The sequence below is a fragment of the Mesoplodon densirostris genome, chromosome 19 (genome assembly GCF_025265405.1).
Source record: "Mesoplodon densirostris isolate mMesDen1 chromosome 19, mMesDen1 primary haplotype, whole genome shotgun sequence".
Taxonomy (NCBI): Eukaryota; Metazoa; Chordata; class Mammalia; order Artiodactyla; family Ziphiidae; genus Mesoplodon; species Mesoplodon densirostris.
In genome coordinates, this window is record NC_082679.1 from 61,525,535 (window position 1) to 61,550,451 (window position 24,917).

The 24,917-nt window shown below is 51.0% G+C and overlaps 1 protein-coding gene across 1 annotated transcript in view; it reads right to left on the reverse strand.

Annotated features, from left to right (window-relative positions):
- MBTPS1 (membrane bound transcription factor peptidase, site 1) overlaps window positions 1-24,917 on the reverse strand; it is a 38,122-nt gene that overhangs the window by 3,126 nt on the left and 10,079 nt on the right. Inside the window, exons 8-20 of the mRNA XM_060083721.1 lie at window positions 22,268-22,370; window positions 20,790-20,941; window positions 19,310-19,471; window positions 15,290-15,434; window positions 12,050-12,238; window positions 11,437-11,609; window positions 10,854-10,969; window positions 10,226-10,382; window positions 9,357-9,481; window positions 8,579-8,656; window positions 5,373-5,513; window positions 3,446-3,577; window positions 2,446-2,572 (exon numbers count right to left, since the gene is read on the reverse strand). Of these exons, the coding sequence (XP_059939704.1) occupies window positions 2,446-2,572; window positions 3,446-3,577; window positions 5,373-5,513; window positions 8,579-8,656; window positions 9,357-9,481; window positions 10,226-10,382; window positions 10,854-10,969; window positions 11,437-11,609; window positions 12,050-12,238; window positions 15,290-15,434; window positions 19,310-19,471; window positions 20,790-20,941; window positions 22,268-22,370 (1,800 nt within the window). The remainder of the gene's footprint in view (window positions 1-2,445; window positions 2,573-3,445; window positions 3,578-5,372; window positions 5,514-8,578; window positions 8,657-9,356; window positions 9,482-10,225; window positions 10,383-10,853; window positions 10,970-11,436; window positions 11,610-12,049; window positions 12,239-15,289; window positions 15,435-19,309; window positions 19,472-20,789; window positions 20,942-22,267; window positions 22,371-24,917) is intronic.

Consider the following 24,917-nt stretch of genomic DNA (forward strand, 5'->3'; position numbering starts at 1 on the left):
GCCTGGGAAGACACAGAGATTAGAGCAAAGAGTGAGAGTGGAAAATCTGAAGACTGCTGTGGCTAAAATCAGGGAAAAGAATAAAATACGCTTGCAAATTATGAATTCGCCATTTTTCCGCTTCTCATTCATTTGGAAATTGCTGGCCCATCTCTCACTTTGGCCAAGAGAGAGAGCAAAGAGTTCAGTTCTATCAGCAATCAGGATGAAGGTCAGCAAGAAGCCGACAGACACCGACTCTGTAAAGAGGTTTTCCGAGCAGGAAACAGATAAGCTGCTATCTTGCCCGTCCAACCGGGCAACTGCTCGGAAGATGCCGAGTATTATAACCTGTTCTATTTTATATAACTTAACTTTACTTTTCAGGTTTAATCAGTCTGAAAATTACACTGACAATGCCAAGTTACAGAATCAATGACATTTAAGCTTTATAACCCTGCAGGTGAATACACACGGGGCTGTATGTTAATTCTCACGATGCTCTCCTGTTCTGGAATTTAATTACCTGGCAGTGGCCCCTTCTTGTTGAGCAGACGGGGTGACAGTGCACCACGTTATCATTTGAGAATTTCACAGTGTCCCGATGGGAGGACAGGTTAGCCTCACCCAGGGGCTCCTTACAGGTCTGACATTCCTGCAGATGCTCTGGGTGCGGATGCCTGACGCCCAGGAATGACACTGGGAGATGAGTCCTGGTTTCAGGAACGGAGTGGACGCCTGCGCTCAGCACTGGGGTGACGGACCCTGAGCCTGTCCAGGGCTCTCTGACACTGTCTCTCATCACTTCAGAGATTCAGAATCTAGACCCAGATCTAGGTCGATGAGAACTGAGAACAATTTTCAATAAGATGTGAGATGAGAGATAAAGGTGAAGCCTGGGGGGTGTATTAAGAAGGAATTCTTGAGAGCGACAGTGAAAATCAAATTCTAGGAGCTGCACAGCATCAGCATCCTTGACGGGCCAGGCTGGGACTTGATGCGTTGTTCATTGTGGACACGCAGACACCAAGGATGCTGTTATCTATTCTCAGAGTCCTGAGCAGCACTGTGGAGAATAACTGGGTTTCAGGAAGCTTTGCCAACAGCCACTGTCCACTGGGCATGAACTGATGGCCACAGCTAGAGTTCAAGTCTGGTTTGAATACTAGGATGATGATAGGTTATAAATAAATGAGATGTAAAAATGGAATCTTATCAGAAATTTTTAAATGATGGCATGGTAACTGAAATGGAAAAGTACTCGGTAATTAAAGTTTCAGGACCAGAAGTGCTGACGAGTAGAGAGCGTGATGAACCCACAACTCTGTTTTCCATCGAGCGTGTTCTGAAGATGACGTGCTCGTCACTCACTGAGTGAGCGGCGCACTCAGTGCTTCCATTCATGACGACAGTAAAGCAAAGGAAGCTTCGGGGCCTCCTGCAGGCAGCGCCCTCTTCGTGGCTCACGATGTAGACAGTGGCCCCCCGTGCCCTGCCACACACACCCCAACACCTGTACACACGGAGACCCAAACGAAGTGGGCAGGCTGGTGGGGGAGAGAAGGCAGGGGCCCCCCTCGAGGGGAACCTGCCGCGTGCGTGAGGCGTGCTGCCTGTGAGGGGAAACAGCTGCTTGCGGCGTCGCTCAGGGAGGCAGGAGCCGTGGGGGTGGGCCTGCTCCCACAGCCACGCCCAGAACATGGGCCCCTGCGTCACCGTACCAGGACCTCAAATCTCCTCACCAGAGCAGGAAGTTATCCTGCTGGGGCCAGCCATGCCCAGGAGAGAAACAGGGAGAGGGACTGATCTAGAGAAAAGCTGGAACCAGCGGCCTGAGCTGGCTCTTCTGCCGTAACAGAGAAACAGCAGGGGTCACTCAGTTTTTGGCTTCTGAAAGGAAACAACAGAAACGAAGAGGCTGAGCTTGACAGATGGAGAAGCAGGCAGATCAACAGCATCTGTCATGGTTAAGAAGCCACTTTACCAGGGACGACACTCAGCCCACGGTGAGGGCACAGACGCAACTCTGGGCCCGGCAACAGGCCAGAACCCAGATCTACTCCTGAAGTCTCTGCCCCCGGGTGTGACACAGAAAGACCCTGTCTGTATCCCAGAATCAACACCGCACGTGGGGAGCGCTCAACTCCCGAACCTCGAACTAAACGAGCCAGAGCTTCCCTTCAAGGGGACGTCACTGTCAGGTCACAAGCTTTTAAACCAAGAACCAACCAAACCTAACGGGAGGCTAATTACCTAAAGCACTTTTTATGCAGGATACCACCAGGGTGCATAACTCTAAAGGTCAATACGGGAGTTCGCTAATTTAAAAAACCACCACAAAATGACAAGCTAGACTTGATTATTCGATAACGGTGTCAGTAAAATTCAGCTCCCTCTTATTAAAAAAAAAAAAGGCAATGAATCATAAACCCAGCAGAAGGCGTGGAAAAGCACAGTGTCACCAACCTGGGAGCCGTCTCATTCAAAGGCTGTGGCTTGGCCCACGACAGGTGCGGACAGGCCGGCAGCGCCCGAGGCTCAGGGCCTCCCAGCCGGGCCTCAAGGACCTTGGAGTACCGGTGCAGGTGGTTCCCTGGGCAGCACCCATGCCAACAACCGGGCCATCGTTGTTAAGAAGATGCAGGGGGAAAACAAGGCTTCATTAGTTGTCTGTCTCCTTCCCGGCCGTCAGGCCCACTACACGCGCTTCTCACCTGTCTGCCAGGTGCTCAGGGGCGAGGTCTGGCTGCTGCCGAGGGTGAGCGAACAGATCAGGACAGCCGCTCCCTCTAAGGTGGCCACGCTGTACACACGGCAGCGGCCGGGCCACCCCACTGACCGGAGTGACACGCACTAGGCGGTACTCGAGGAGTCTAACCTGTAGATACACTTCGTGGAAACAGCTTCCTCTTTTCAAATATTTAATGCTCAGGCCAAGGGAAAATCTGCATTTTCAATATTCAAACTTCTGTTTGCTTCTCAGATCTGTGCCGTCCCGTACTGCAGCCGCTGCCCACGTGCGGCTGCTGAGCGACTGAGAGGGTGGGCGTCACATGTTTAAATAATGCCGTTCTGGTGAATGGGGCTCAAGAGTTTTATCACAATGAACTTAACCTATTTCATTTTAGTCCTTAAATGCGGCTACTGGGAAGTTCAGAGCCACACCGCGGCTCGCACCGAGTGTCCAGGGACAGCCTGGGACGAGGGGGCTCGGACTGCGTGGCCACCAGGCTGTCACCCGCTAGGCGACCTCGGGCCCTGTCTCTTCTGTGAACCGGAAAGAAGTACCTATTTTCAAGGGTCCCGAGAGGGCTTAGAGGGTAATCCCTGTGAGCGGCCCCAGGCTGGCGCCTGGTACCCAGAGAGCGCTCTGACCTGCCGGCAGCTCCTCCCAAGAGCCCGTCTTGTGGGAGCCTGTCTCGTGGGACGACACGGGCGGGGGCGGGTTCCCCCCGCGGCCACTCACCTTCCATCCGCTCCGGAGCCACCGAGCGCGCTCCGCTGGGCGGACGCTGCCGAGCCCCCGAGTGGCTGAGGCTGGGGGGCATCACCCCGTACGACGTGAACTGCAGGAGCGCGTCCAGGAGCCAGAAGCAGTCTGCGGGTTCAGCAACAGGCTGCTTAGCAACTACATCTGTTTACAGCGACTGCTACAGGAAAATCAAAGCTGGCCCCCGAACAACGGGGACACGGGACGGCAGAAGGTCGGGTCCCAGTACAGCCCTGTTCGTGAGACACTCACGTCCTCCACGGTCAGCGGCAGCCCACGCGGGCCTCACTCCCAGCCCCCAGGCGCCCCTCGGTTCTGGGTTCCTCACGACAAGGACAGAAGGGGCTCCTGCAGGGACGGTGGGACCACGTGCCACCAGAGAGCAGAACCGCCCGGAGATCGGGGGTCCGCGAGAGAGGAGGGGAGAACCGGGCACCAAAGCTCCCGCCAGCACCCGCAGGCTGTCCTGGGGGAGGGATCTAGATTTTCGGGTGAGAGTAGAGCCAGGACCAGCAGGTGCACGCCACAGGGAGGTGGGTTCAAGGTCAACGCAAGTACAAAGTCCAGCAGTTTGGGCCGCCCTGAGTCAGTGGGCCCCGACCACAAAGTAGGAAAGCTGAAAATGGTCAGTTATTTTGGGGGGTCATCGCAGGGAGTCTAGGTGCTGGGCTGCACTCAGCGGCCTCCGTCACAGGGCCACACGGGCGGATCCTTCCTGTCCGGAGACCAGGAGCTGCACGGACTTTACACCTGGGATCACTGCTCCCCAGCGGCCACCTCCCCGCATCCCATCAACACCAGCGCAGACGGGGTGAGGGTCCCAGAGGGGGGACGGCAGGACGCACTTGTCTCCCGAGGGAGCACGCAGTCAAGTGCTCCCGACCCCAAAAGCTCCTCCAGGCGGACACGGGAAGTGTAATGACCAGAACAGTCTCTCAGGCATTTACAGTTTTCATAAAGATTCACCAGAGATCTCAGGTCTTAAAAGACAATCTCTGTAGAAATAAAACATTAATCTTCTTTCAGCTATGACTTTAACCTTCACTTTTGACTGTTTTAAAAGAAAACGTTCTATGGATTTATGTGAAATGCTAGGAACGTAGTCCCTTAACCTTCACATCACAGAGAGCGGGGGGCGGGGGACGGACGCAGCGCAGACGCCCAGCTCACGCTCAAGCCGCCTCGGCCCCTCTGCCTGCACATGAGGACACGGCTCCCCCAGCCCCTCCTGCCCCCCGCCCTCAGGGACCTGAAAGACTAGGTTCTGGTCCTGGTCTGGTCATCATCTCACCAGCAAAGAGACGGAACACTTGCACCCGTCCATGCCTCCTTTACAAAATGAGAAAAATGAAAGTCTTTGGCCAAGCTCAAACCCCCAGATCTGAAGGTGCAGAGAGAGAGGCCGAGGAAGAGGAGGGGCGCTAAGGACTAGCTGCCCCTCTCTGCCCCCACCTCACGCCCAGCGAGGATACCAAGCACCCCTCACAAGGGCCGAAACTCCCTGAGTCTGGGATGAGGGCCAAGTGCTGGAAGAGGGCAGGTCAGACCTGAGAGGGGGACTGCGCGGCAGTGCCAGGGACACAGCCTCCAGGGAGGGATGCCGGGGAGGGCAGAGACCAGGTAAACTGGCCTCCCCACCTAAACACAGGGGGCCTGGCCTCCACTGGCCTCAGCACAACGAGCGTGGAGGGGAGGGCGGCGCAGCCTGCGAGCACGCTTTTGTTTTGCTTATTAAACACGCCCAGCCCGAGATACCTATCAAAACATCCAAGGCACCTGGCTCAGCTGAGCAGCCTCTATGTACCCGCGTCTCATGGGTGCCTGTCCAGGGACACTGGGAGAAGGGGCAGGAACCTCAAGGCCACCACGGCCCACCCGCTGCGGCCGCACCAGCGCTTCTCACCCTTCTGTCGGTGACTGTCATCCAAGCAGTTGGAGTCTCCGTACAGCACGATCCGGCCTCCACCCTCAGCCGGGATCTGATACAGCCCCAAAATGGGGACGTTCTCAACAACCGCTGTTTCCTGCTTTAAGACCTCCAATCCTGAAACAACACAACAGAAACAGCAGTGAGAAGTTCTGTGGAGGAATGAACAGTTTTCCAGCTGCCCCTTATCTTGACATTCAGTCCGTATGACCCCCCTGCAAAAAAAAAACCCAGAGCAAAATCCAACCATCACAACAGTGCCAACTTTTAGGATAAGAAAACAACATATAAAGTGCCACTAATTAGGGCTGTAGCAAAATTCACATAATATGTATACGTGTATTCCCATAACCCTCCTTTTCCATTTTTACTTGGAATGGTGGTACATAGTATTCACAATCCTAGAGGCGTTGCTTCTCCCTTTTCATCCATCAAACCCAAGTTTTTGTCTCTTCTTATTATGCTGAGAGGCTTATGTCCTCGGACCACACACACAAGGGGCAGGTCCTGCCCGACACACAGGTGCCTCTGTGCACACAATTATACACACTGGTGCCCAGGCTTCATGCTGAATATCGGAAAGCTAGGACAACCAGAACTAATTTTTAGAACATACGCCCACGTAGTTTTAGTTTAGATTTAACGTATTTGTTACGTGAATCTCGTAAATACAGTACAAACGTTCCAACAGCAGAGACTTCTCACCTCTGCCCAAACAGACAACACAATTTACAACGCTGACCACATCAAGAAGCCAACAGTGCACAGATGCCACGGCAGCAACTGCTGGTGACACCGTCACATAATCAAAGTCTCCACCCCTGAAGCAAACGCATCCCGCACACTGGAGACGACACACATCTGCACCAGGACCCAGCATCGACTGCGCTGGTCACATCTAAAAAGTCTGTGGCTCTAAAAATGCAGCGCTTCCTGCTCTCTACGTATAATCCCACTAGGAACTGAGTGGAAGGGAAGACAAGATTTTCTTTGTTGGGAGGGAGAGACACGGCAGTAAAACAGATGACGTGGGGAAAGTGCACACAGCATTGCCACTTGGCCTCGTGGTTTGACAGAGTTTTGTTTCTGACAATAGGGTGCTTTTTGATCCAGCATAACCCAGATTTTCAAATTCCTATTTTGTACCCAAAAGATTACTCAACTTAAAGCCTGTTTGGAAATAAAAAGTCCCTTAAAAGGGATTCCCAGGTAATTAATTTTCATTTTCAGGCTAGCAGAACACCAAAATAAAGTATGCACCCTTAAACTTACTTTTGATTTCTCTCCCCGCCACAAAAAAAGGAGCTACCAGATGGCAACAAGTTGACAAGGAGACCACGGCCTTCACCCCAGGGGAGTTTCCAGAAGCAACACTGCCCTGTGAGCAACGGATCTCAGGAAGAATTACTAACCCACGGTAAATTGTGCCAGAGGACTGGGAAGACAGGATCATTTACGTTCTTAAAGTTAAAATATACCCTTATGAACACAGAACTACTTCCTGACTGCCTCTGCCCTGACCGGAAGGAAAGAGCCCCTTCCAGGCAACACAGAAGTAAATTATACCTTGCAGACACAAACCGGTGAGTGAGAAATCCTGACTTCTTGTCATTTTCAACTAGGGAAACTGTCCCCGACTTCCAGTTACAGAAAATGACAAACTTCACAAGGAAGGGGGCCTTCCATTCTGAAATAGAAAATATCAACTTGCTCGAGGAAATGGATCCAGCCTGGGAGTTTCCATGAGCCCACCACATCCGTCATGGAATATACTCTCTCGCAGCCTCGTACAGGTGAGAGGGACACACGGTGCGGAACCCTGGCTCTGGAGGGCGGGGCTGGGGGAAGACCACCCTGGGCAGGACGGGGGCGGCTGCCACCTCCGGGAAGGGCAGAGGCAGCCCGGGGCACCCTGCTCCTCCCGCACCCCGGTCCGCTCAGCGCGCTCAGCAGTGTCCCAGGTACCGATGCCAAGGGACGTGGCATCATTTGCCTTCCTAGGTGATGGCTGTCTGTAGTAAAAAGGCAAAACTGAAAGTAAAGACCTTTCTTCCCTTCTAATTCTTCAGGGAATTTTAGGAGATGACTGTAATATTCTTTATGTTTACACTGTTAAGAAGTTCAAAGCACAGTCAACATTTCCCTAAAATTTTAGTAATCTGGCAATCACAGAGCAGAACAACTCATAAACAGGAACAAAAAATTCAAGCAACTTTGAAGACAGTCTTTAAAAAAAAACCTACAAATATTCAAAAGCCCCTCTTCTCCTGTAGGAAAGTCAACTTACTTTGCAGTGGTCACTACACACATATTCCAATTAGTAGCAAGAGACTGTCTTATCTTTCTACGTATCCCCCAGAACATATTACACAAGATGTCTCACCTGAAGTAACATACACATACTGCAAAGAATTTTTTCAAAATCCAAACTGCTAATGGGTACAGGGTTTCTTTTCTGGTGATGAAAATGTTCTGGAATTAGGTGGTAGTGATGACTGCACAACTTGTGAAAACACTAAAAATCAATGGCCTGCACACTTTAAAAGGGTGAATGTTATGGTAGGTGAATTACATGTAATAAACCTGTGATTGGGCTTCTCTGGTGGCGCAGTGGTTAAGAATCCGCCTGCCAATGCGGGGGACATGGGTTCTATCCCTGGTCCAGGAAGATCCCACATGCCTCGGGGCAACTAAGCCCGTGCGCCACAACTACTGAGCCTGCACTCTAGACCCTGCAGGTCACAACTACTGAAGCCCATGGGCTTAGAGCCTGGGCTCTGCAACGAGAGAAGCCACCGCAGTGAGAGGCCGGAGCACCACAACGAAAACCCAATGCAGCCAAAAATAAATAAGTTAAATTTAAAACAAACAAAAAAAAAAAAACTGTGATTAAAAAATGTGAAAGAGGGCTTCCCTGGTGGTGCAGTGGTTGAGAGTCCGCCTGCCAATGCAGGGAACACACGTTTGTGTCCCGGTCCAGGAAGATCCCACATGCCGCGGAGCGGCTGGGCCCGTGAGCCATGGCCGCTGAGCCTGCGCGTCCGGAGCCTGTGCTCCGCACCAGGAGAGGCCACAACAGTGAGAGGCCCGCGTACCGCAAAAAAAAAAAAAAAAAAAAAAAAAAAAAAAATGTGCAAGAAAGAAAAAGGGAAACCAGAAAATATACAAATAGCATTCCTTACCTTGGTCCTTAAATGTCTGTGTTATCACTATGCCATCTTCTGGAAATTTAGCAATGCTGCACCCCGACGCGTAATACACTAGAAAACAGTCGTACAAAGTTAGAACCTAGAAACACTGAATGCTTTCATCAGCAGCTACTCATTTACCGCAGATGCAATCTTTAGACATTATGTATTTTCTAAAATCGTTTCTAATCTTAAGAGAGGAGCTGCTATTATTGCCTGGTCACACAAACTGCAAGTAATTACCTCAAAATTCAAGCTGAATTATTCTATTAATCTAAGGTTTCTGGGTAGATTTTAGAAGTTGGAGCTGTCAGACTTGGGGACAACCTAAGTCAGGATGAGCAGAGTTAGTGACAGTAACGTTCAAGACACTGTTTTAGAAACTAGCCACCAAAATGAAAGCGGGGGGGGACTTCTTAAATGAGATATGCAATTATTTCATAAACAGGATTTATACATTATCAGGGGCCTGGGGGGGTATGACCTATTTGGGAACATACAGGACACAAAGAACCTTACAGGTGGTACCAGAGTTAGGAATGCTCGCAGGAAGTATTTTCATTTTAAAAATCTGGACAAAAACTAGGGTTAGCACCCAGTGTTACAGGTGCCCTTTGTGAAGACACTGAGCAGTTCTCTCCACAGACCCTGCTTACTTAGGTGACATCACATCTTTCTCTCTCTCTGAAACTTAGACGTCAAAGACACACGGCTTGTGCTTGCCCACCTCTGGGAATGATGAGCCCTACTAAAAACAAACACAAAACCTTACTGTCATGGTTTGCCAAGGTAAAGTCCCCCTCATACAGGCCATCGCTGAATCCCATGTTCCAGACCGACAGCAGCTCATTCAGGGCTGGGATGTTGGCTCCTCCGGTGTCCGGCATCCACCACTGCCTGTGAAAGTGACAGGGACTTAATGAAGGACTAAAGCGTCCCACAGACGCCTGATATTTTTGTCACAAAGCTGACTTCTCCCACCAGAGTCCAGCCCCTCCACACTAGGTTTCCGCTAAAAACAAGCCTAACTGCCTGGGTTTCACTAGCACTGCAATGTAAATGCTCCCGCCAGCGTGCAGAATAAAGCAAAGCCCAATTTATTTCATGAAATGCACCACGTTTAACATAAACGCACTGCATACAGAGCCTAGACCTCGAGAGGATCAGTAAAGGAAGAAAGAAGCTCATGAAGTTCAAGTCACAGACTCTAAAGAAAGAACATACATCATAAGGATGAGATATTCATAACACGCTGGGAATCCTTCATGGATACCCAATCTACTGAAAGGTTTCTTTAAGTAACTGTTTTCTTGGCGCATTTAAATGTATACAGATTCGGTAAAGGAGAGGTGGGAGAGCGGAAGAGAACTAAACAGAAATTTAAAGCTGAAGGGTCTAAGATCAACAAGGACAAGGACCCCTTTCAGTCAGAACTTGGGTCAATGAGCAGTTAGTTTACTTCCTTCCCAAGCAACTTTCAAGAACATCTCTGCCAACGAAGAGAGCGCTTGCCCTCACCAGGTGTCAGAACCTGATAGCCGAAAAGACCACTGACAGGCCAAACAATCTACGTCTTTGCTGGGTGGAGTTTAATTCCCAGAAAGTCAAATTCCTTATCCAAATGCCAATTCATATCAGTACCTCGTGTTTTCGTCGTAAAACTTGACCTTCCTCATCACGGACGTGTTGTACCAGTCGCTGAAGACGATGAGCGAGAGGCCGTTGTCCACGTCCCTCCGGAGCTTGGCCACCTCCTCGGGGAAGTACTCCTCCTCGCTGTCCACCATGAGCAGCGTTCCTGAGGGACAGAGCGCCCGGGTGAGGACGGCCACCGCACCCACAGGACACCACCGTTTCAGGAACACGGTACTTCACTGGCCTCAACAACTCCAGTCACTGGCTTCTAGTACTTTGGCCTGTGCCCTGTTCCGCTTTAGAAGGGGGTGAAAAGGAAAGGGTCCAACAGCCCGCGGACACCAGCCAGATGCGGCCTGGTTCACTGGTGATGCTCTATGTGAAGGACATTCACTCACCTGAAGAGAAGCAAAATTCTGTGCTACAGTTTCTTTTAATTAAAAAAAATAATACAACAGAAGTGTACAAATGTCCTTGTCCCCAGTGATTCTGAGGGCTTCTCATTTCAGCTGAACGCGAGGAACATGGGCCACTCTCTCTGGTCCTGGCCGCCACTGGGAACGGGAGAGCCTACCCTGCCTCCACCCTTCCCCAGCGGAGCGGGACCGCCGGGCCGGCACCCCGTGTCCCTCACCGTACTGGTTAGCGTCAAAGCACGTGAAGGGGGAGCCGAGGACTTCGACGAAGTAGCCCATGCTTCTCAAGTGCTGATACATGTCCCTGAAGTTGGTGTGGATGTGGTCGCCATTCCTGAAACACAGGAAGCCCGGCACTCAAACCAACAGTCCTTACTGGGAATAAAAGCCACGTGGCCACAGGGTGCATTTCTGAAGGAGCAGCTCCACCGCCCACAGAGGCCGGGGAGCCAGTCCACTGGCACGCGGGTCAGCCTCTCAGACCAGTTCTCTCCGGGCTGCATGTAAAGTGGGTGATAACAGGAAATCACCTGCACGACACAAGCACGGAAGAGATAAGATGACGAGAAGGTGTGGCCAGAGAAATGTTTCGTAAGGGGCACTGGAGCATCCCTCTAGCGGCGGCGTGGGTGTGAAAGGCCAGCAACCACCTGCACTGGACAAGTTCAGCATGGCCACGCAGACATGCTGGGAGTGAACTAGGGTGGTCACACACAGGTGACCTTACCTCACTGCCCCTGATCTCCTTTCCTCCCGTCCCCGCCCCGCCGAGGACGGGCGCCGGGCCTGGCGGCCACTTACCAGTCCAGAGGGTCGTTCTTCATCCTCAGGTTATCCCTGGGGAAGTAGCCGGGCGGGTAGCGCAGGTTGTGGTACTGGTCCCAGAGGACCCTCTTGCTTCGAGGAGGAGCGGGGATTATCTTCACCTTCACCGGGAGCCTCACTGTCGAGGTCTGCTCTGTACCGCTGCTGGACTGAGGAACAGACAAGAGATGTGAAACGTCCCTTCGGCCCAGAAGAAACTTCCAGGTTTTCAGGCTGGAAACCTCACTTCTATTTATCAATTTAACCCAAACAGAACCCAAGAATTTCTCACAACAACGGCAGGAGAGGACATGCGTGTATCACAATTAATACCATTCAGAATTATGAATTCAATTATGAATGGTTTCAGAATTCAAATTTAAGGCACCTGGTTCCTAAAAACGACTAGACTGCATAGCATGAGCTCTACGTTTTACCATCATTTTAAGCCTGAAATTTGGCACAGAACAGCCCACCCACGCCCCGTTCACCAAGCGGGTTGTGACTCCCCTGCTCGCCGGGCCGGGACCCCGTGGACGGCGCCTCACGGCCCAGCGCCCGGTGCTCAGCCCGTCCCCCTTTCCCCACGAGCCCCCGCGCGCGCACGTACGTCCACCTCCGCCGGAGAAGCCACGGTGACCGTGACGTGCCCCTGTGCGACGCCTTCCCAGGAGGCGGCCTGCTTGGTGACGGAGATGGAAATGGCCAGGTAGCCCGACCAAGGCCACAGCACCGAGGAGTAAGAGAAAGCCACCTCGATGCTGTCGCCGTTCTGCGGTAAGTAGGGCTGCCACTCGGGCTGTGGGAGGAGAGAGGCAGAGGCGCGGGTGAGAAGCCCCGTCCGGGTCACCGCCCGCTCAGCCGGCACCACGCAGCCCGCGCCCAAGGCCGCGTGCAGCGCCAGGCCGGCACCCACCGGAGGAGCCTAGGGACACCGCCGCTGACCAACCCCGCCTTTAAAGACAAGTTCCCCGCAAACGTAAAAGGAGGCGGGGGGTGCGGACACACACGGCTTGACGAAGAGCTCGCATCTGCAGAGAACTTACAGAGAAGAATATTCCCAGGTTTGGGGTTAGATCTCAACTGGCTGTACGCTTAACGAATCACATTGCTTGAAAGGAATAAAATAATAAAACGACATGGCTGCAAAGTGTCACCAGTCAGGTTCCGAGCCAGCGACCGGGCAGGCGGAGTGCGCGCGGCGCCCGGAGGAGGCCTCTCCAGGCTTGGGGGAAGGCGAAAGGGAAGCACGAGACGGGAGACGCACGGCAGCTCGCACAGCGAACCAGCGTTTCAAGCTAACCTGAACTACTCGTTTCCCTCACAAGCCAGAGCGCAACGACGTACTCCCCCCAAGCAAGTCAGCACGTTAAAAAAAACTGTGAACAAGAAGAAAAATATTCGTAGGGCACAGCATCACGAACAGTGAGAAAGGACAGGGATTTTTAATAAAAGTGCCTTTCAGACCACTGGTTAACAAGAGAGAAGAAAGTTAACTTTTATCCATCGCTTGGAACACATATCAAGTTAACTCAACACAGGTGAAAACGTTAAATATTTAACAAGCATAAAAGGCAAGTGAGTAGAAAATAAAATTGAGATTTTTCTTATATTTCTGGAGGGATAAGCTTCTAATTTTTGAAACAGAAGAACTCACAAAAGATGAAAATTCAACTACATGAAAAAGTGAAACTTTTACACACACACACACCCAAGTTTTTAAACCACCTCTAACATTAAAGAGACAAGAAAACAATCATCTGGGCAATCTTTTTGCATGACACACAACAGTGGTTAATCTCTCTATGAAATGAAGACCTTGTTCGGATTGATAGGGACAACGTAAATTCTAGTGAAAAAATGGGCCAAGGAAATGAAACACGAATTCACACAAGAGGAAATACAATCAGTAAACAAACATGCAGATACACACCTTACAAATCATTAAACAAGGTACCGACTACCCCCTGTAGATTTAAAGTTAAAAGATGAACCATGCAGAAACAAACCAAATGTCCACCGACTGACAAAGTGGGGTCTATCCATACAATGAACCACTAACAAAGCGGGGTCTTATCTATACAATGAACCACTTTTCAGCCATGAAAAGGAGTGAAGCACTATATACACTGCAATGCAGATGAGCCTCTTTAAAGACATTACGCTCAGTGAAAGAGGCCGGTCACAAAGACCACGTAACATACCACTCCATTTATAGGAAACGTCCAGAAAAGGTAACTCCATGGAGACAGAAGGGGTTAGGAAATGCCATGGTCTGAGGGAAGGGGAATGGGAAGTGTTAACAGGGGTTTCTCCTTCAAGTGATGAAAATGTTCTGGAATTATCCAGTATGATGATTGCACCACTACTTGTGAATATACTAATAACCACTGAACTGCACAATTTAAAAGGGTGCATTTTATGGCATGTGAATTTTATCTCAATATTTTAAAACCTCATGCAACTGGGAAAAAAAGGACGTACCACCAGAGCAGAGACACTACCCCTCTGTACACCACCAGCGGCAGTCTGAGCTGATGCACCTCTTTTGAAAAGAATCTGGCATTACGTACCAAGAGACATTAATAATGTTCCTGCCCTCTTACTTGGGATACTAATCCAGGGAGTTTATGTTAATAATTCAGAACAAAAGAAAACGATATATACTAAGATATTCAGAGAGATGTTTACAGTTGAAAACCATCTAACTGCTCAAGCAAGAAGAAACAGTATAAGCACATTACGATTCAACAGTTCTACATAGTATTAAACAACCATTAGAAAGAACATTGGTGCTTACATAAAGTAACATTTTAAAATGTTTATAACGTGAGAACTGAAAAAGAAAAAAGACTAAATTTTTGTCTACCACACAAAGAAACTAAAAATATCTGTTTCAGATAAGGGCTGGAAAAGATTTTTTTTTTTTCCTTCAGGCAACTGACTTTATTAATCTCACAAAATCATAAGAAATGTACTTTCTGTGACAGCTTAATGAAAAGTGAAATCCTGCAATCAAGAAATAGATGAGGGCCTCCCTGGTGGCGCAGTGGTTGAGAGTCCGCCTGCCGATGCAGGGGATGCGGGTTCGTGCCCCGGTCTGGGAGGATCCCACATGCCGCGGAGCGGCTGGGCCCGTGAGCCATGGCCGCTGGGCCTGCGCGTCCGGAGCCTGTGCTCCGCAACGGGAGAGGCCACAACAGTGAGAGGCCCGCATACCGCAAAAAAAAAAAAAAAAAAAAAAAAAGAAATAGATGAAATGAGGGACTCGGAAATGAAAAAGCAAGGATGAATACAGTAAGTGTTGGTGGGCATTGAATCAATTTAAATACACCTAAATATTTAAACAACCACAGTAATTTGTTAGAAAATATGATTTGAACTTTTTTTTTCAAATAGTGGCTCTATTAGTGTGTAGGGCTGAAGTCGCTTTTCTGCTCTTTTTCCCGATCCTTTATTTTTGTGATAATGTTTATGTAGTAAGTGTAAAACAAGTTATAAAACACAAAATTCAAATAAGGACCACGCCTTCTAAACATGAAGGCCCATGTGTCCGCATTAGACAATAAAATAATTATAAGTGAGCCTTTAATTATAGACGGGAAACTGTAAAAATGAAGATTCAAAGGCAATTAGCTGATTCAGGAGTCAAAGTCAAGATGCCAAAGTAAAAGAGTAGCACACTGGCCTCATTACTATATCCCTGACTTATATATAAAGCACTCAGGGGAGAACAAACCACTACTTCCAATCCCCCGGCACCCAGACAGGAGGAGGACCTGTGCCTTTTAACTGCAGGAGTAAATCTGGGCCACGCCTAAGTTCACCGCTGGCCAGAGGGCAGCCTCACCTTGTCCACGATTCTTCCTGTGACACCCATGCCGTTGAGGATGGTGACGTTGACGATCGTCGGCATCCCTCCGTAGTAGATGGGCTGGGAGCAGTAGGGCCACATGTAGGGACACTCGGTCAGATCGATGTAGCTGGGGCTCAAACTGAAACCAAAAATCCAGTGTTGCAGTAGACGGCATTGGAAAGCCTCACGGGGCGGCCCTGGGCCTCGGAAGGGCCGGCCTCCAGGGCTGCCCTCGGCTGAGGTCTGGGAACTTGGCTTCAGAACACGCCCTGTGCTGGGGAGGCCTCCTGGCCAGCCTGCCTCGCTGGCAGCACAGCGGGATGAGTGGGCATCACCTCTCCCCTCTGCGAGCCTGGAATCTGGTGGCTGCGGCTGGTGGAGAACGAGTACGTGACCAGCCCCAGAGCAGACCTGGGACTCAGTCTCAAGGCACTGGAGCAAAGATGGACTTTCAAATAACTGGAGCGGGGACAAATGGGTGGTCATTCGGCAAAAGATAAAATTAGATCCCCACCTCAGACCATACACAAGAATAAACTCCCAATGGATCAGATCCTCTCAAGTAAATAAAAGAAAGCCAACAAGCATTAGAAGAAAACATGGGCGAGTCCCTCCTTGACCTCAGTGCAGGGAAAGGCTTTCTGTGCCTCAAAATCCAGGGGCGACAGCAATGCCAGACTAACAGATCTGGCTGTTGAAAAAGAAAAAAACCACACGGCCAGAAACACTTTCACAACGTCAAAAGGCAACCAACAAACTGGGAGAAATACTTGCAATAAAGGGTTGCTCACCCTAACGTAAGAACGCGTAAAAACCGAGGGACAAAAACCCCAGAAGAGAAAAATGGTGAAAGAAATGAACAAGCACTTCACAAGAAAGATATAAAAACAGCTCTTAACTCTAGACGAAGTGTTCAAACTCACTCATAACCTGAGAAAGGCAAATGAGAACAACACTGAGATAGCACGTCTCACGTGTCAGACTGGCAGAAAGTAGAGCGTGGCCGGACACGGCAGGCGAGGCTCCAGGCAGACAGGCAAGCTCCCACGGCACAGCCCTTCTGGAAGGGAAGGGAGCGACCTGGAAGAGTGCCCTCTGTTCTCACCTTGCACCCAGCAACCCCACTTCTAGGAATCTTCCCTGGAGACACACCTCCAACAAAACTAAAATGCACAGGCACAAGCAGCTTAAAATTACAAAATACTGGAAACAGTTTCAGTGCCCACATATAGATATGTGCTTGAATAAACAAAGGTATCTACACTATGGAGCTGTAAAAAAAAAAAAAAAAAGAAAGAGGAGAAAGATCTCTGGGAACCGACACAAAGTGATTTCCAGGATACTGTTAAATGAAAAAAGTACAAGAGAATATTTATAGTAATGCTGTCCTTCACGTAAGAAAGGGGATATAAGATGGTAGGTATGTATCTGCTCGTGTGTGAAAAAAGAAATGCAAGGATAAAGCAAAAACTAATGGCGTTGTTACCTATGCGGGTGGAGGGAAAGGGGCGGGGGGGAGCCACACTTGGCCAGGTGCACTCCGTGTGCAGCTCCAACCTGAGAGCCACAACCCGACACATAACTAGTTGAAATCAACCAGGATGTGGGGGGAATCCGAAAAGAAATAGAAATGCTAACAAATGAACTCAACTGCATTGAAAATAAACAGCAAAACCAGATTGAAAGGGGTGTGGTGGGGAGGAAGATATTAACCTAAATCACTTTGACAGAAGTAGACTACATGCTATAACAGCACGGTACAAGCTAGCAGTTCTAAAACTTGTCCACAAGTGTGTACTAGGACTGAGCAAATAAACATCGTGGCGAGTGCCAGCCAGGTTTCTGGCTGCTGGAGAAGGATAACCAGCAAGGAGGAAGACTCAAGATGAGGGCTGTGGCATCAGGCGGGATCAGGAGACAGATGACTTCATGGACAGACATAGAAACAGGTACAGGTGTGTGTGTGTACACACACTCGCCAGCTCTGTCTGCTGAAAGGGCCTAGAAACCACTATGAGCACAGCTGCCAAGAGCACACCTGGTGCCCAGGTGTCCGTTTCTAAACCCACTCTCCGATTAAAGGACCAGGGCTGCTCGGGCAAAGAACTGATACCAACACTGGGCACGGAAATGCTGCCAAAAAGTGAGGAAGTGCCCCCCAACTGATGGAGACATGCTGAAAAGACACGGGAGCCAACCAGCGGGAGCCCTGGAGAGCCAAACCTGGGACAGATGAGCAATAAAATAAACAACGACACCAATGGATTATAACCCAGAGTAAAGTAAGTACCCCTGTGTCCACGCTGATACAACTGAATAAACTAGAGCGGAGGACAGCTCTTCCTTACAGCAGAATTTCATTTAATAAATGCAGAAGGGAATGAGAGACACAGAAAATCACCACGGGACAATCTCTACAGTAAGAACCGTTACAGGGAGGAACCACAAAGGAGGCTACACTCAGTGACGGAAAGTGTGTTAAGAAACAAGATCATCCGCTTTTTTTTTTTTTTTTTAATGTTTATTGGAGCACAGTTGCTTTACAATGTTGTGTCAGTTTCTGCTGTACAGCAAAGTGAATCAGCTGTATGTACACATACATCCCCTCTTTTTTGGATTTCCTTCCCATTTAGGTCACCACAGAGCACTGAGTAGAGTTCCCTGTGCTATAAGAAACAAGATCACCTTCAAGGGCGTCCCCACCAGACACTTCGCAGTCACAAAGGGACAGTCACTGCAGTGGACACCTGGCAGAGCTACCCACGGCACCAGATCTCCTGCTGTGGAGCCCAGCTGATGGACGCCAGTGGACCCTCCACTACATCTGTGCCAAGGACTGAGCGCAGAGGGCACCAGGGTAGGCGCCTCTACCAGGCGACTGTGGTTCAGGGAATCTCCGTGATCGGGGAGGTTTCAGACCTGTGCTGGGTGTGAGGGTCCTCCTGCCACTCCTCCCTCCTCGCCCCTTCATCCTTCATAGGCCCCTCCCCCAGGAGGTCTCTTGGCCGTCTAAGTCCACGTTGGCATCTGCTTCCTGGAGGGTCCAGCCTGACACATCACCTAAACTTCATGATGCAGGTGAGCACCACCCAGAATAAAATGAAGGACACTGAGCCAACTGTCCCAACTGGAGGAGACCAAGGACACGCGATGACTGAATGCAACGTGGATGCTGGCCTGGATCCTGGACCAGGCCAAGGACAGGGGTGGGAAAAAATCTGGGTGAAATCCAAATACAGTCTGCAGGTTGGTAGATGGTAACATATCAGTGCCAACTTCCAGGCTCTGAGGCTTCTACTATGGTTGTGTAAGTTGCTAACATCAGGGAAAGGTAGTGAAGGGTTTATGAGTCTTCGTGCACCAATTTTTAAAACTTTGTTGTAAATCTAAAACCATTTCAAAATAAGAAGTGCAAAAGAATTCTTGCCAAACATACAGAACCTCACTAATCACGAGAAAGCATCAGAGGACTCAGAGTCATGAATGACAAGACAGATGAACTGTCAGGGGTCTGGGGAGACCAGGGAGACATGGCAATTGCATGCAACGTGGGGGATGGAGCCTGGACCAAAGGACACGAAGGGAGCCGGCCACTGCGCATCTGTCTGCAGACTAACCCAGCACAGCATCAGGGTGCACCTGTTAGCTCTAGCAGAGGAATCATGGACTACCGAGGTGCTGGCCTGAGGGGAAGCCGAGGAGAGGGTATATGAGAATGTCCATACGATTTTTGCAGATTTTTGTAAACCTAAGGTTATTTCAAAGGAAAGTTTTAACAAAGTAAAAAGAAATAGGAAGTCACTACCTTAAATCCCTGACGTTACAAACAGCAGAACATGAGGAAGTGGGGAGCAATCCTGTCGGCAGCGCCCCAGCAGAAGCAGCACTGCAAAGCTCTCCCTGAGGCCCCCGAGCATTGTGTGATTGGGGCTGGTTCCATTTGGAGGCTAATACTCTGTGCCGAGGAGCCTGGTGCAGAGAAGAAAGACCTGTTCAAAAGGAAAGCACACCGACCTGGCCTGTGGCTTGTAGCTGCTGAGGATCTGGTAGGCTCTGAGGAGGTCCAGCTTGCCGTGGCCTTGTTCAAACATATTCACGCCGGGCAGCCTCCGCGCTGCTGCAATCAGGGCCTGCTTCATGCTGGCCGGATTCACCAGCTCACGTCTCTGGACTGTGCTGGGGGCAAATACCATATTCGCTCATTTTCTCTCAGCAACAGAATGAAAACCAGACTATCCCTACCCTGTACGTGTGCAGTCATGTGACCTCCAATCTTGATCTGTATCTAACAGGAGCTTCTTTGGTAAAGCTCATGCAAGATGCGAACGAACGTGCTCATTTCTGCACCTGCCTAGGGACTGACCGCTCCTCAACCTTCCGCGTGGCTTGTGAGAACATGGACTCTTGAGCTAGCGCCTGTTTTTACTAAATCAATCGGGAAAACACATCTTCCCACTAACTTAACAGTCGACCTCAGAGGTTGCAGGAGACAAGAACAGGTAGGAGTTACAGGCTCCGGACACGTGGACGCAGCCCGGCCGGGAGAAGGGAAGGATCGAGGTGGGTCCTGCGGGGACTCGATGCAGCGTGGCCAAGAGGCCCGGCCTCGGAGTGAGGCCCGCTGCGTCCACGTGCTTGTTTTGTTTGGAGGCCTGTGTGTGACGCGTCACCCTGGTGGGTCAGGCCTGGTAGAGGGCTCATCATCGGAACGCAGCTGGACTCGGGTAGCGGTGCCCAGACATTCTCACTTGCTTTAGAACACCAGCATTAAAACATGCATTTTTGTGTATCTACATATTATAAATACAAGTAAATTTTAAGGCCCTAAATGCAGGGGAGAAAATCCAGTAAACAGTAAGGAAAAACTAACTCTACTAAGTTGCTAAATATTTTTCTACGATGATGGGTGGTCGTGGTGTGTAGGTGGACCTTTTCTAATAGGTCTAGATGGGAGATCCGACTTAAGGAGAAGTGAGGGGAGGAAAGCGGCATCAAGTCTTACTGGCAGAAAAAAAGAACTGTTCACACTCAGCCATAGGTTGACAACCCCCCTCCCGCCGACAGCGCAAGACCAGGCTCAGGCTCTGGCTCCTCGCCGGGCTCTAAGGCTGGAAACGAAGAAGCACTTCTCTGCCGCTCGGCATCTGTTATGAGCTCCCTCTCACACCATAAAAGCACTTCTGACCCACCACAGAGGCATTTTAGCTGCTGCAGGGAGATGAGGAAAGCAAAAGCTTCCTCCCCAGTGAACACATCTGTACATAGAGAAGCCGCTGGGCTGGGCACGGAAGACACAACGGCCTCCCCTCCTCGCTCCTCTGACAGCAGGAGGCTTGACGGGCTCATCTAACGCCCACAAAAACCATCTAAGAAAAAATGGACTCCTGCCTCTTCTGTAGAGACGGGGTGAGGCCCCGGGATGTGATCTACATCCAGCCAAGCTGGTGACCTTACTGGTCCCGACGCCACCTCCTCCCAGCTGAGCCACACTCACCTCACCAGCAAGGTGACAGCGCCCGCCACCACTGGGGAAGCCACGCTGGTCCCCGAGAGCGCCCGGCACCCGCCTTTCACGCCGGAGCCCCTCACGCCAGCGCCGTAGGTGACAATGTCAGGCTTCATGCGGCCATAGCCTCCTGGCAGCTCCTGTAAACAAAAGCAGGGTGGTCTCTACCACGGCACACACACTGGCACACGGCCACGTGCAGTTCTGAGTGAATAAAACCAGAACAGAAACGTGGGTCAGCTAAACACACTGTAACCTCAGTACAATGCTGGTTTTCATCTGAAATTCACTGCAATTCAGAAGAAGCTTAAATGACAGTGTACAAAATAAAAATTATTTTTGGTGCGTTTTGTAATGACCAGCATGACAGTAATGCCATAAAGCATTTTAAAAGTGAACGTTTTAAATTTCGCTAACATGCAAGGCTGAAAACTGGAAACTGATTTATTTCTAGATAATTTTAAAATTAGAAATATGCTAGAAAAATCAGAAATTTAAAATTAAAAATTAGGGAAAAAAAAGAAGCGTTTTCCTTTACAAGGAAAAAAGTACGTGACATGACTGGATATTACAATCTGTCACCAGAGGGGAAAAGATGACTAAGAACAGTGAGTATATAACCGCACAAGTAACCTGGGATAAGAGTTTAACTGAGAACTCTCTCAAGCTTCCCAGAAACTGGGGCAAAATGAGAATTACAATAGGAGTTATATTCTGTAAGAAAGAAGTACACCAATTAGAAGTGAAAAAATCCTTCCCGGCAAATCAGGCATAAATGGACTCTGGATCCTCACATGTGGGACACTGAGCAGAGACGTCTTCACCTGCAGCTCCACAGATTATTCAGGAACGTTTCTCAAAATGCCGTCAAAACACAGGCCTCGATAAAGGCCGAGGACATGGCAGGGGGGTTGGAGCAGCAGGGGGACACGGAGGGCAGGTCAGGGTCCCCAAGTGCCGCCCGAGGGAGCACCAGCGACCCCAGCTCTGCTCAGATGGGAGGAGGAGTCGGCCACATAATTAAAGCTCACGCAGCTGAACTAATTACCTTGCTAGAGTCATTTCAATTTTTTCTCCAGCTAAATGCAATCATTCCCACATTAGCGGAGCTGATATTAAGCCGTGCTCACTGGCTTCTCCTGCTTCCCAAGGCCAAAAAAATCATCCCACCCAGCACGGAGGACTGCTGGTCCTCCTCCTACCAGTTAGGACCAGTGCACATGAATCCAACTGACCTAAATGACGAGTTACTCAGAAACAAGTTAAAAAGAAGTGGACCCGGGAAACACAGTGAGAACCGGCACCTGCCCGTTGGGCCACGGGGACATGGCAGACACGGAAGGCGCCAGAGCGCGTCCTCGCGGCGGGCTGCCTCCAGGCTGCTTTTCTCTCCGTGCTCACAGACAGCCCCGAGGCCCTCGCACGCGGCTCCCGCGGGCATGCCGGACTAAAGGAGCAGTGCCTACCCAGGTGGTCATTCCCCGCGACGAGAAGCGGGCGATGTTGTCCTCAAAGTCAATGCCGCCCACTCCGATCACATCCATCTGGTCAGCAGGGTTATTCAGAGTGCTGCATCGAGGCAAGAAAAAGACACAAAAGGCGGGGGAGAGGAACCACTCTAAATGAAAGATTCAAACAAGGGCGAGCAGCCCCAGAACGGTCGGAGCCCGCGGCAGGCTCTCCCGTGGCGAGGCGCGTGCGGCTGTGAGGGGCTGGCCCGGCACTGCCACCTCTGCCGGCCCGGTGGTCTCCCCACACCTGGGACGTCCTCTCCTCCTCTCCCTCTCTCCTCCCTGTCAACTTACCGCCCTCCGGCCCAAGACTCTCTTCTCCCCTCACTACTGCCAGGCGTGCAGGAGCCCCCTTCCTCCGAGCTTCACAAGACTGGCCACGACCAGCACCGTCACCTGCGTGCACGTCCGTACACCACCTCCCAACTGCTGCGAGCGCAGCACCCCCGCCCCCAGCTCAGTCCCCGGCTCCTCTGGGAAGGAACTGCAGCCACACACGTGCACCTGCCACCGTCAGAAAGTGAAAGTTCTCCCCCGGTCCCGGGCAGCTGTCCCCCTTCCTCATGGGAACCGTGGGGACCACTCATCTCTCCGAAACCCCGGGCTCCTCAGCGGGAAGACACGGATGCGTGTGAAAAAGCGTGCGGTTCTCCCCAGCACTTCAAGGGCAGTAGATCCGCAATGACACGAACATTTAAACTACGGAGTCAAGATGGAAGTCAAGATGAACTATGTGAAAGTACGAAACAACCGGTTATGGAACTGCACTTCCAAGCTTTATCTGTTTCCGCTCCACCACCACAAATGAACTCCTGAACCACAACTGAGCCCGAGCAGCTGACGCGACAGCAGCAGCACGATACCACGGTTTCAACCACGCGGGGCCGACCCCGGCGTCGCCTCCGTCGCTTCCCCACCGCCAGCTTGCTACCAGCTGGCTGCTCAGAAGCACCAACAGTGATGTGTTAATTGGCGGACAGTAAAAGTTTACAGATTTCTAGGACAGCAAAGAGCAGAGATGAGGACAGAAGTCAGGGGCAGAATTCCCAGTGAAGTTGATACCAAAACCCACCACCTTCCCACCCTGCCTCTACCTGCCAATCCCTACACTCTACACCCTTAAAACCAGGGGAAAGCATCAGAAGATCTTTGTTGGTGCTGAAAAGGGGGAAGTGCAGCTGCAGACCCCTTGGCACCATGAAATCTAAGCATCAAGGGTGCCAGACCCCAGAGAGCTCCCAGAAGGGGTACCCGTGGGGACGTGTCGGGCAGCGCCACGCCTCCGATAAACAACCGGGCTCTTCAAGTGCATTACTGTCATCTGACCAGCCCTACCCGAGGCCCAGCAGTAAGCCACACCCATTCAGGCTGGGCCACGGTGACCGCATGCCACCCCCAGCCGACCCAGCAGTGGCGGACGCCAGATGCTGTGGGGCTCTGTGGGCAGACACGAGTCTGACAGCGGGGCTTCCTCTCCCAAGATCCCCCTGACCCACTAAGCAGGAGCAGCTCTTTGATTAGAAGCCCTCACGTGTGACCGCCCACAGAAGTCACAGGATTTCAGAAGAGTGACCAGTGTGTGCAAAGCAGTCAGGATGGCATGTGGAAGAGCTGGTGTGAACGGAAAGAAAGGCAGGCTTGGGGGAGGGGGGCGTCAGCAGCAGGATCTGGTGATGGAGACCGGAGGAGGAGCCTGCCCTGAGGAAGAGTGCACAGCGGAGCGGGAAGTGAGGCAACGGCTGCAGAACCAGGCCCCCGGACACAGCCACGCCCGTTCGTCTACACGTCCATGCTGCCTTCACACTACAAGGGCAGGTGAGTAGGTGCAACATACCATGTGGCCCACAAAGACTAACTAGTTACTATCTGATCCTTTACAGAAAATGTTTGCCAACTCGAGGCTAGACTCCAGGGAGACCTTGAAAACCAAGGAGAAAAGTTTAGATCTGATCAGGCAATAATGATCCACTGCAGATCCTTAGTTAAAGAAACTGCTAGACGATGTTTTAACAACAGAAACACAGAAAAAAGGAAGAGAAAGGAACAGCTGCCACTGGCAGAGGCTCGGTGTTCGCGGTGCTCTCCCTCGGCTGTCTCATTTCACCCTCATCCTCACAGCCACCAACCCGGGCGGGTGTTGCGCCCTCCAGAGCCAGGCGAGGGGGCCAGGGCTCAGAGAAGCAAAGGCCCCACAGCCCAAGGGCAGGGCAAACGTGCCTGGCTCCGACCCTGCACCCTCCCCGCCACCCCACGTCCCCCGTGCAGGGAGAGCTGGGCTGGGGAACTGACAGATAACCTGGGGATGCTGAGCTGCTGAGGGCTGGCCTGGAGCGGGGACGTCAGAAGTGGGGGGAGGGACAAAGGGAGAAGCGTTAGAAAGAGAAGACATGGAAACTGGGTGAGGTCACTAAGTAGCTGGTGCTCTTCGTGGCAGAACTATAGCTGGGACATGTTTACGCCACTTATGCCTGTGAGTCACAACATACACGACTGAGGACCCAGCCAGATCCCCAACCCTGGAGCCCTACAAGGAGATGGGATCGCTGACAGAACAGCTCTCAGGCTGGAACCATGACTGCGAATGTGCACGGGTTTTGACCTATAG